The sequence below is a fragment of the Seriola lalandi genome, unplaced genomic scaffold (assembly GCF_002814215.2).
Source record: "Seriola lalandi dorsalis isolate HSWRI2012SDOR001 ecotype SW California unplaced genomic scaffold, Sedor1 jcf7180002054672, whole genome shotgun sequence".
In the NCBI taxonomy this organism is placed as follows: domain Eukaryota; kingdom Metazoa; phylum Chordata; class Actinopteri; order Carangiformes; family Carangidae; genus Seriola; species Seriola lalandi.
In genome coordinates this window covers 2,857,136-2,869,196 of record NW_019525225.1, presented here as the reverse complement: position 1 = coordinate 2,869,196, position 12,061 = coordinate 2,857,136, and the positions used below count along the sequence as shown (strand labels likewise).

Genomic DNA, 12,061 nt, shown 5'->3' with positions numbered 1-12,061 from the left:
AAGCCTCTGAGGTTTAAAGGTTCCAAATTGTAGAACATGAGATGTCCATGTCTTTTTTGGATTATAAAGCAGGTCTAGGTGCTGTATTAATACTGTGAAAGTATCAAAGTGCTCGGTCTCATAGAGAAATGCCTATATTCAGAAACTGCGTCTTAAAAACAAGCCGTCTGGACTTCTTTGTGATGTCACAACAAAAAAGTCAGTACCCTCAGCCATGCCCCCAGCACTGCCCCTGGATCCAGCATTCAACCTTGCAGGATTTGATTTCGCCAAGTGTTTACCTGAAATCTGTTATATTTGTATAGAATCACTCAGAAAACAGTCAGCCAATCAGAAGGGAGGTTCAGAGCCTCTCTTCTGATGGGTTGAATGACCTGTGGTTGCTAGAGCTTCAGAGAGGAGCCTGAGAGAGAAGATATAAAATTGCATTGAGATGGTTTGCGGCTCTTAAAACCACAAATACATCTTCTTATGGATATCAACATTTAGCACCAGAAAAGTGTGAAATATGGGCCCTTTAATTATGTCGGAATATTTTGAGCCCATTTGTAAAAAGGGACTGATTCTGTCAGAAGAACCAGTTTTCTATCAGTATTTACTTGGAGCCTTGAAGTAATCAAATCTTCCCGTTAAGAGGTCTACACGTTGTGGTACAGCCCATGTATAGTATAGTAGTATATGAGATGCCTACAGGAGAAGACAGAGCACAGGGGAAATATTAGTGCACTTCAGTCTCACTAAAGGGTAAATCCCAATTTTTCACACTAGAAAGATCAGTGTTTGCACTGTGCTGATCTCTGGCACATCATCACATCCCTGGACAGGACACACAGTGAGACACTGCAGTGTTTAGTGCAATCCAGAGGGATTTGTGTCTGCAGAGTTTAAAAGGTCATTTCTCTGATAACCGCTCAAGTCTGACATAGTTTTACATGAGATGCACTGCTTCACAACCATAATATCAAACCTGACTATACAGTATACAGACTATGAATAAATACCAGCAGTATGTTGACTATAATCTCTGATGATAACACTTAAGGTTTTGCTTTTGCTTTAATGTGACAAAAATACATTGATTTGAATTTGATGAATTTGAGAAAAACGTTTAACAGATTCACAAGAACGAAATACTTCATATTTTGTGGGCAAAAATGTTATGTTGTCATGTGGAAACACTTTATAGATGCTGGTGATTTTGTTCCTCATTTTTCTTAATTTGCCATTTAGGTCAAATATAAAAGGAACATTTTCACTGTGGTTTCATCAGTCATGCAGTAAGGTGTTAATCTTTCAGGCTATTATAGCCTCATCAAAGAAATCGTCTGTGAAGCAGTGAGCGTTTTTCAAAGGCTGGTTAGGATCAAAAGATCATGGGAAGACTACAACACTGTCTGCACTAACTCTTGTGAAATCACTTTTATCAATGAAATATCCGTCTGGGATCTTGGGTGAATCATTGAAAGTACATCTGCCAAATCTCTTACTATCATGGTCCGACTTACTTATTCATTCAAATATAGTTCCCATAGACTATCATGTGAAAGCAAGGTTTTTACTGTCATGTTGTGGCGGTGGTTCGTTGTTTTTGGAAACATCACTGCCAGTGTCAGTACATGCTCTTATTATGACAATCCAGTTTTCAAGTTTTACTTTAAAGCTACACTACACACAATGTTACCATAAAACATAAAACACCGCCTCAACGTTGGTTGCTCAACATAAATTAATGTATTATTGTGTCTACTCAAAACCCATATATTGTAACTTATTACCCTGATTGTCTTGTCCTCAGAGCTGTCATCATACAAAGTTTCCTTCATGTCAATCAAACTTTAAACCATATGTTAAAAGTTGCAGTACAACCAACACCCTGAGGCTGGTTTCTCAGAGAAGGTATAAACTGAACCAGACGGTGTACAGACACGAATCCTGGCCTAAAGCTGCTCATAAAAGCTGGACCTGGTTGGAAATACTCATAATTTGATGGAAATGGAGATAAAACACATCCAGGGAGGAGCTAAATGTAAGATCTTACGACTATTGTATGTATGGGTCTTGAAGAAATTCTGAACACCAGTCTTTGAATGAGCACATCAGTCTAAAGTCTCAGTCCCAACAGACCTTCATCAGAGGTGAAACAAACAGGATCGAAACCATTTATAACTTCAATCCCCCCGTCACACAGCTGATTTCACTGACTGCATTGAGAAGTGTGAGATACCAATCATGAGATGAAGAGAAACAAAGCACAGGAAAAATCCTCACACACACGCACGCACACACAAATACATATGTATATATGTATGTAATTATATATTGCTTCACTATTGCTAACACCTGTAATTCACTGAATTTTTGAGCTAGAAATCTCCAACTTTTATACAAAGTCTCCACATTTGTTTACTACAAATGGCACCAGTTCAAACATCTGTAAGAATATCAAAGAGCTGGTGGGTGTGTTCATGTCAAATACATGGTGTTCCTTTGTTACAACCTACCCCAGTAGCACATGCTGGGGTAAATTGTAACAATTAGACAGAAGAAGCAAAAACAGAGGCCACACCATGGCATATGCTTCAGAAAGAGGTTTACTGAAACAAAAGAACAATCCAGAACAATGTCTCTGTAAATCAGTCAGGCCCTGCCATCTGCTTCTTGTTCCATATCAAGTTGAGGTCCCTTGTGGTTTTGTGGTAAAATATTACAAAACAAAGGAAGAAGAAGAAGAAGAAGAAGTACACTCCACAAGCTCAACATACTATATTGTTATTTTCCAATGTTAGTTTAATAACAGCTCTCAATTATGTCATTATATTGCATATATTCTGACCATGCGGGCGATGTTCTACGATTGACGTCATGGTGACGTTGCACGTCGAATGTGCGAAATATGATTTCACATATTGACAATACTGGAACCAAGACCGAAAAACTGAACCTTTAAACTGAACATTTAAAACACCCATTTTCCATTATGCAATTTAGCTTCAGATAATCAAGTCTGAAATGCTTAATATGTGTGGAGCATCCAGGCTTCAGCAGGGATGGAAACCTTAATAAAATATAATGTCAGTAACATAGTGACTGGCTACAGGTGAACTACAGCTGAATTATTTTATATCCTGGCCATGTTCAGAATCCATGCAAGATTTCTGATTAATATTCAAATGTGTGAGTCAGACTTGGTGTTGAACATACTCCATCTTCACAGGTATCATCGGGTATCATGATTAGAATGTGAAGAGGGTATAGATTATGATTAGGCTGGCACTCATGTGACATTTTCTAATCAGCACACTTGAATCTCAAGCTCCCGCTCATCACTGGCCATTCAGACAGTGAGTGCAGAGTTACAGTATGTGACTATTCAGACACCAGTCAAACGCAGCTCACAGTGATGCTGAATTGAGGGGAGTGGAGGTCATCAACGGCTAATCAGCACGTGTTCGCCTCGCAATCACATCCCCATTCACTAAACTTATTCTCCAGAAGGTTTGCACATTTCAAGTAAGGCCTTATTGCCGCCTGTCAGAGGGGCTGATACCTGACATGTAGTAAATGACCTCAGGCAAATCACATAATTAACATAAAAAGAGCGTTTTTCTTGGAAATTTATGGCAGCATTATTTAATTCCATTTTTAAATCTTGAGAACTGAAACTAAAGAATGGACTTCATCAGATAACAATGTTCTATGTCCACATTTTGCTTGTAAATGGCTGTTAAGAATTCATGATTGATTTCAATTTGAGTTGACATAGGCAGGCCTTCAAAAGGCTCTTGCAACTTCAAATGACTGCTTGTTGTATCGTGTGTATCGTTTAGGCTGAACATCAGCCAAATGCATTTTCTTCATCATAAACCATTTCTAAAGCCATTATTCAGAATTTTTTTGATAAACTGGTTGTTTACATCCATGTTTATATCAGGTGATAGTAGTTTCAAAAGCTTGACATTTTTCATTACTGGTGTCAAATTAACTTTTTTATATATATATTAGATTGAGGAAACATGTTTTCTACAAAACATCCCTTTTAATTTGACAAATTCTCATCATTCTCTGTCTGATGATCCACACGTCATTTCATCTTTTCTTCTTCCCTGCCTTTTGCTGGTGCAGTGCTACTCATTTCTTTGCATGTTACCATGTAGAAAGTTGGACAAGGTGGAGTGCAGCTACCTGATGTTTGATTTTTGCAGTGCTGTGTTTCAAAAAAATAAACTGTGGTCATCTTTATGCCTTATTTCCCAAATGTGTGATGCCAGGAGATGCTGTCAGATCTCCTAATGTGCTAGTGGAAGGAATTTGAGAATTTAGGAATTATTTAGTTTAGTATTTAGTAAAATAATATGCCTCTGCATACCCATTCATGGTTATTTATTTCTGTTTGTATTTTCAGATACTTTAAATCCATATACTCTGTACATCTCTTGTATGTTAAAGGATTGTCGTAGCACTTTTCAAAGATTTGTCACAACCATGTGAATTTACCTGCAATAGCATAAGTACTAAACAAAATATAGTCTTGGGCAAAAAATGTAATTTCTTACTTCAAAATTAGTTTTTTCTCAATAGAATCTGAATGAGCCTGTTTCCAGCTTTGACAACCACCATGTGGGATTGGGGAGGAAGTGGGTAAACACTGAAATAATCATATGACAATATGACATATGGTGGTGTTACAACTCTCCCCATGTACAACCATACCCAGCCTCCCCTACTTCAAACACACTTCTGAATACACACATATATACAGTATATATTTATATATATATATGCATGTGTGTGTGTGTGTGTGTGTGCGTGTGTATATACAGTATACATCAAAATACTTCAACATGATAATCTACAAAGTTTAAAATATATATATTTAAGATAGAAAATCATAAACAGATATGTTACATATATTTTGACCAGGCTCTATGGAAAGCCTGTGCAACATTTGAAAAAAGATCTGAATCAGTGAATTGATAATTGCATTAATAAAAATAATAAGCAAGCAATAGTTACAGAGCACATGCCTGTTGCATGTAAGTACTGGTTTCCTAATTGCCTATTTATTAACATTTGATCTGGTTTGACCTCGTTAGATAACAGCTCATTAGAACAACAGCTGATATTTGATTGTGCTATTGACGGTTTGCTGATGCTCACATCATAACTGTGAGCCCATTCTTCATTTTCCTCCTGATCTGTCTCCTCCGGATGTTTCAGAAATCTACACATCATCACATCTTTATTGCAGTAAGTCACAAGGTAAGGCACATAATCGACACATGACACGTGACTAACAGGCAGCCTTTTACTGCTGACCAACTGGGTAATGATTTTCTATGCCATCGTCCCATAGTTTCCACTTACTACTGACCATTATGAATTCATCACAACACTGATATACGTGCGGTGCATTGCATATCATCTAGCAATTGCCTCCAACTCTGACGCACCAGAGTGTCAATCACGTGCTGATCTCATGTGAGGATTGTCCCTCTCTGTGTCTTTAGCCAGGCTCTGCAGCAGAGACCTCTGGAAGGCCTCGTCACACGACTCAGGGACCAGAAACTCCAGCAGCAGGTCACAGATGCAGTAGATCAGATGCCTGCACATAATCATACAAACAGGGTCAATGACAGACTGACATCAACTGTTATTAAAATAGGTGCTTAAATATGAAAAGTATTTCATACAGCAGATGTATTCATTTCCATCTTGAACATTAACGTTTTATTTTTATTGTAGTGTATTATAGTATAGTTACAGTTAGAATCACAGTAAGTAGTGACACACTGCTCTCAGCTCTTGGTTTCATTGTTTGTTGCCATCTTAAAATAGCAGCATGAGACATATATTTACTCGACACTTTGGTTGTTGACTCACTTGTTTATCTGATGGTCCTGCAAAGACTCCAGCATGGTCTCCAAGCTCAGCCTGTACTTCTCACTGCCCAGCATGTCAGTGATGAGCTCTGTTCAAGTACACATAATGAAACAAACCAAAAAGGTCAAGATCATTTCAGGAGCATTGCAAATCAAAACAGCATTTTTTTTTTCACGCAATCAAACAGCTACGGTCTGAATCTAACAGATGTTACGTACCGGGAAGCAGCTGTATTAGACAGTCCAGGCATTGCTCCTTAGTTTCCTCTCTTTCTGCAGCACTCCGCTCCGGTCTTGGTTGAGCAGGTAGCGTGCCTCCTGGCCACACAGCTTCCTGCAGCACTTGCAGGTAAATCACCCAGCAGGGGGCACTGGTAAGGTGGGCAACTCCTACGTCCAACCATCTGAGACAAAAGTCAGTATTTTAGTGCAACACTGTCTGCTTATAAAAGCCCCTGTGTATAAGAAACAAATGAAAATAACTGCATATACATGCAAACATGCTAATTGATTAGGACAGAGTGAAAGATGTGCACACAAGGGGAAGAAACATAAACATGAACATTATTTACTGACATGCTTTGTGAACCATAAAACTCCCAGAGGCATATGTCAAGTCCAAAAATGGAGGCCAGTATAATCAGTTAATGACCGCAGAACACTAGAGATTAGACAAGCACAGTTCCCACAGACTGTGTGGCGAAGCAAAGCCAGTGGTAATTCTAGAGAAGTTTTTGTTTAAAGTTGTGTTCACAGTAAAACATAAACATTTGAGGAAAAGAAAAATCATTTTTTGAAGGGCAATCTGAGAGAATCTCATGCAGCGATCATTTGCTGCAAACCATTTAGTACCTCATGAAGCCGCCCCTAATACTAGAAGGACCAAGCGTCTGGATGTTCAGCTGTATGAAGGAAAAATAATTGAGTGCCACAATATCACCTGCCAGTGAAACTCAAGTCTGAAGTCACATACTTTCATATATAAGTAGTATCAGTTGCAATTTATGTGTAACTGTGTCTCTATTATAATGGATTAATGTTTTTAGTTAACCTGAACACTGAGGCACATTTGTGTTTTAAAGGAATAGTTTGGGAAATACATTTATGCATACTTAAATGTATATAAATAAATGTATTATCCCCATGTACCAATTCCTATCATCACACAGTCATTTACATGTTACAGCTGCAGTAGGAAAATACTTGCTACACAGAAGATGGAAGAAACAGCGACCTCTCAATGAAGGTGCCAAAGAGCAGTCTGATGGTCTTCTGAATATTCTCAGTGCACAGCCAACTCCACTGGTCCTTCATCAGCAGACACAAGATGTTCAAAGCAACATCTGCAACAGCTGTGTCTGCAGTACACATAAAAAAAACATCAACAATAAATGAATAACACAATAATGGGAACAGATGGATGCCTCAAAAAACACATGAAATACAAGTCCATCAATGCTGGAGAGTGACTACTAGGACTCCTCAGCTTGTGCTTTAACAAACAGTGGAGTTATGCTGCACCCAAGTGGTGATGCTATGTAACTGTATGTTCCGTCTCTAGAGTCGCTTGGAATGCAACACAGGATAAAACTAACTGAGACATAAGTGTTGTGTAAATCTCAACCTGTCCCGTGAGTTTTCCCTGAAGCCTTCTTGTCTTTGTCATGCTGCTCACAGCTCCGCTTGGCCGTTTCTTTCCCATTCTGCGCACATAAAAGGCTCTCTTGCTCTTTGACGAAGCTCTCCAGGCCAGACAGAGACATACCATTGAGGACCTAAAGAGTCACAATGAGCAAAGTGAAAATGTCAACTGTGCCCATTTCAAAAACAATCAATCAATCAGAGAAGATAAACACTGTAACTGGTGTAACCCAGTAACTTACAGCGCTGCCTTCACTGAAGCAGTATGTCACCTTAGGATGTAGGTCAGGTATATTGAGAGATGGGGAAATTTTGCTTGGGAACATAAGCCTCCTGTTGCATGAAACACAAAACCAGAAGTCTACACATACAATCAAAAAACAAACCAGAGCACCAGAACAACCTGCACTGATTCACACTGTACTGAACTGACTGTTTAATCATAAGAGACGCAGAAGCATGATCAGGGGCCTGTGTGTTTGGGAGCCCCCAAGTGATCTCAAACCAAATCTAAGGGGTCATGAGACCATTAAAGGAATAAAACAAAAGGACAAACATTCCTGCTGCACAAAATTTGATTTATTTTTGGCAAATGTCTTTCTATTTATTTATTTTCTTTTTAAATCTTGGATCATTTTACCTCCTTTTAGTTGTACTTGATGAATCAGTCTAAGAAGGGAAAATTGCTCTTTGGTTGAACTGTGCACTGCTCATATACAAATGCAAACTCGTTATTGAGGGGCCACAGGACAAACATTTTGGTAACCTCTGCGTTGGGCTGATATAGAGCCCTCACCTGTACTTCCTGTTGTCCATCGTTCTTCCATCAACATCTCCCTCAAGGTCCTCTGTTGGACTGAGGGGCTCAGGATGAGGGAAAGCTGTCTTCAATGTGTCTAATGCATTTTCCATCATCTTTATTGACAAGAATTGGAGAACACAAAAGGTAATTAAATCGTCCTTATTGAAAAAAATACCAAACACCCAATATTTTCCACAGTGTTAATCAGTGAGCTTTATGCTAAGCTAAGCTAAATGGCTGCTTGCTTCGGCTCCATATTTAGTGTATAGACAAGGTACCAATTTTCTAATCTAACACTCAAAGCAAATAAGTGTATTTTCCAAAATGATTCCTTTAAGATTTGATTCGTTTTATCTGGATTATGTAAATTTTTTTCTCATGTTATCAAAGAAATGCTTAAAAATTACATTAAAACTTTCTCACAATCATAATACATGGTGTTCATAAGAGCTACATTATGCAGATGTATTCTCACCTTATCAATTCTTGACTTGACAAAAGGCTTTCTTCCAAAATATGTGCAAACCTCTGTGTTGACCGACAGGAACTCCTGCATGTCCTCACTGTTGGCCGTCTCAGGAATGCTGTTTAATTGCTAGAAAAATCAATAAAATTACAGGAGCACACTAAACATAAGCGATCGTACAGAGTCAAGCTACGATCCTAACACCTACTTTAAGAAACGTATCCAGTTGGCTTTTACGAGCTTCAACTCGCTCGCTGTCTGCGTTGCCAAATGGAAGGTCAGGAAACATTTTCTTCGGGCCTTTGACATCTGAAATGCAGAACGTTGAGTTTTTCAACAACGTGTCTGTCTTGATACAATAAAGTTCAATTGTCTTTTAAAAGAAACTATAATTTCTTACTCTTGATTAATTTCTTAACTTCAGGCTTCTCCTCTAAACGTGTCTGCAGGTTGAGGAACTCGCTGTATCTCCGGTTGACGGCGTGACAGGCCGCAGATTGCAGAGAGGCAGTGTTCTCTGCTTCAGCCACTGTCTCAAACTGTAAAACAGAAAGTGGAGGGCAACGTGTGACGATCGATAGGACAGATTCAAACATAAAAGGCAGTAGGAGGTGGTGTTACCTTTACAGTGTAGAGAGTATAGGGGTGTGTGCCAGTGCCACGCTGCTCCTTTGCAGTGACGGTACCAGAAATTTGCACATTCTGGATATGCACAGGTGAAGATTGGTTGCTGGGAGTATCAAAGTTGTAAGATGTTAGACAAAGTCTTCTCTGAGGACAAGATGGGGATTTCTCTTGTGCTATACCTGCCGGCCACTGGGAGTCCTCAGGCACAACCACTTTCGGCCCAATATTTTTCAGAGGACCAAAGCAGCCGAAGACCTCGTCGTCCTTTAAAGTGCTCCTGTTACAGAAGTTTGTTGGAGGACCACAGTCACAAAAGCCTCCTGTCAGGTCATCTTCCGAGTCTGATTGAATTAGGGAGTCCAATGAAATCCTTTTGGACTCTGACGACTGGGAGTAATGGCCAGATGTGAGTGAACAGCAGTTCACTTTGCATGGTGTGAGCAAACCTGGGTGGCAACTTTCTAACTTCTCCACAGACGTCAGGCTAACCATGCTGCTCTGTGAGGAGTCTCTGTCACTGGTCGGACTCTTGCTCTGCAGATCATCAAGGTCAGAGGTGCTTTGGCTGGAGAGGCCTGCTTGTTCAGAGGACGACAGGGACCTGCAGGTGGTCCAGGACTCCTGCTGGATCTGACATCTGTACAGTGCAGCTGCCTGGTGCTCATTCACATTGATTTCTTGTGGTTCTCTGGACCTGGTGAATATGTCTACAATGGTCTGGTTCAGCCAGTCAGGATCAGACACCCTGCTTATGAGCGGCAACAGCACATTGCACGTGATTAGTTCTGTAACCATGTAACCTCCAGTCCTGGTTTCCATCTGAGGGTATGGTACAAGCACATGTAAGACCAGGTTAACTAGAGCTCTTGAGCAGCTGAGCTCAGCGGCTGCACTACTCACAGCTGGGTGAGGGGCATCTACTTCACTGTACAGCTGCCACAGACTAATGCCCTCTCTCTGTGTTGACTGTATCTGTCTTGCCGTCATGTAGCTCTGCAGGTGACGGCCGTACAGCTCCAACAGCCTTTGAACCAGTGCTTTTCTGTCCACTCGCCGCGCACGCTCCTTCAGCTCCATCACTGACTCCAACATTGAATTACGCACTGCACGTTCAAACTCCCCCTCCACCTCTGGCAGCAGAGTACGATACCATGAGGACACAAAGTCACGCACTGCTTTGTGGACGGCACTGTCGATCTCATGGTTCAACCTCCACTCATGTTCAGGTGAAAACAGAGGGGGATTAATTGGGCCAAGAGGCAAGAAATGTTCCAAGTGGAGAAGGCTGTTTGCATCCAGTACGGCACGGGACCCGAGCCAACCCCCGAGGACCACCAAAAGACTGGTGAAGATGCAGAGAAGCCAAACGTTCACAAGGAGATGGAAAAGGACAAGCCATGCCAGCAGAGCTCCGAGCCCTAGGAGTCGCCGCTGCCCAAATAACTCTGATAAAGTCCAGTGATTAGAGCTCTTTGAGGAAGGCATCACAGTCAGCAGGTGAAATGTGTCCTGTTCAAAAAATACATTGCCACATGATGTTACATAACAAGCAATAGGAATAAGACATTGTTGCTTTGGATTGCTTTCATTAATTGCTTTATAAACCTAATATAAATAAATAATACCCAAACAACAGTGCTTAAATCATCATATGACAAAGCCAGTTGAAATTCTTGGGTGCAAAAACTTAGTTGCACAATGTTTCAGTATATTGATGAGATTTTCACTATTGTTCAGGGCTGTAAGTTAGAAATATTTTCACTATTAATAAATCTGGCTATTTTCTTGATTTACTGTTTAGTCATTTGGTTGGTAAAATGTTAGAAAAAGCAAAAAGACAAAAAAAAAAATCATTTTTTGTCCAAACAACTGTCTAAAGCTTTAAGATATTCAGTTTACAACAAAATAAACAAGCAAAAACATTAATAATCACAATGGAAAAGGTGGAACGGCCCATTTCAGAATAAAGTACATTGTATTATTGGAATGTAATTATTGATGCATTCATATGTACATTAGTTTAATGTTGCAGCTAGTAAATCAAGTCAAGCTCAAGTCTTAATAACATAATAATAATACATCTTAACATATATGTTGATTATATTTTTGTATCATTAATAGCCAAAGTAACTAGTAGCTAAAGTTATCAGATAAATGCAGTGAAGTAAGACGTGGGCTAGGCTACAATAATTGCATCTGAAATATAGTGAAGTACATGAAGTAGCAGAAAATGGAAAAACACAAGTACAAGTACTTAAAATAATCAAACTGCTTTATTGTTTTTTTAGCCACTTCGACTAAAGCTTAAGAGAAATGCCACTTGAAAAACTGTTTACAAACCTAATGTAAACCTACAGCCCTAAGATGAGGTCACAGATTGTGCTAATGTACACCTAGCATAGGTCCTCTGTAGTCTATGTTGTTCTGACATGGGACTGCATATATTAGGAATATTTATCCCCATTGTAAAGCCAGCAAGGAGACAGTAAAGCATACATTACCCAAAAGGTTGTTATTGGAGCTTTATAGCACGAAAACAAGCCATATGGGACGTCCTCCTCCTCTGGGACACTGCTTTAATCCTCCAGCAAAGATTATCTGGATCAGTCTGCCAGTCAAGCTAGATACACACAGCCCGTATGTAGA

The 12,061-nt window shown here is 39.7% G+C and overlaps 1 protein-coding gene across 1 annotated transcript; it reads right to left on the bottom strand.

Moving 5' to 3' along the window:
• Window positions 1–4,752: 4,752 nt before the first annotated feature.
• On the bottom strand, window positions 4,753–12,061 carry snx19a (sorting nexin 19a). Its single transcript, XM_023421385.2, has 12 exons — window positions 11,917–12,061; window positions 9,410–10,924; window positions 9,189–9,327; window positions 8,997–9,097; window positions 8,798–8,917; window positions 8,317–8,435; window positions 7,763–7,853; window positions 7,504–7,654; window positions 7,114–7,237; window positions 6,099–6,283; window positions 5,881–5,968; window positions 4,753–5,602 (listed from the first exon to the last, which is right to left on the bottom strand). Exons 2-12 carry the CDS (start codon window positions 10,898–10,900, stop codon window positions 5,458–5,460), a joined length of 2,754 nt encoding a protein of 917 aa, XP_023277153.1. The 5' UTR covers window positions 10,901–10,924; window positions 11,917–12,061; the 3' UTR covers window positions 4,753–5,457.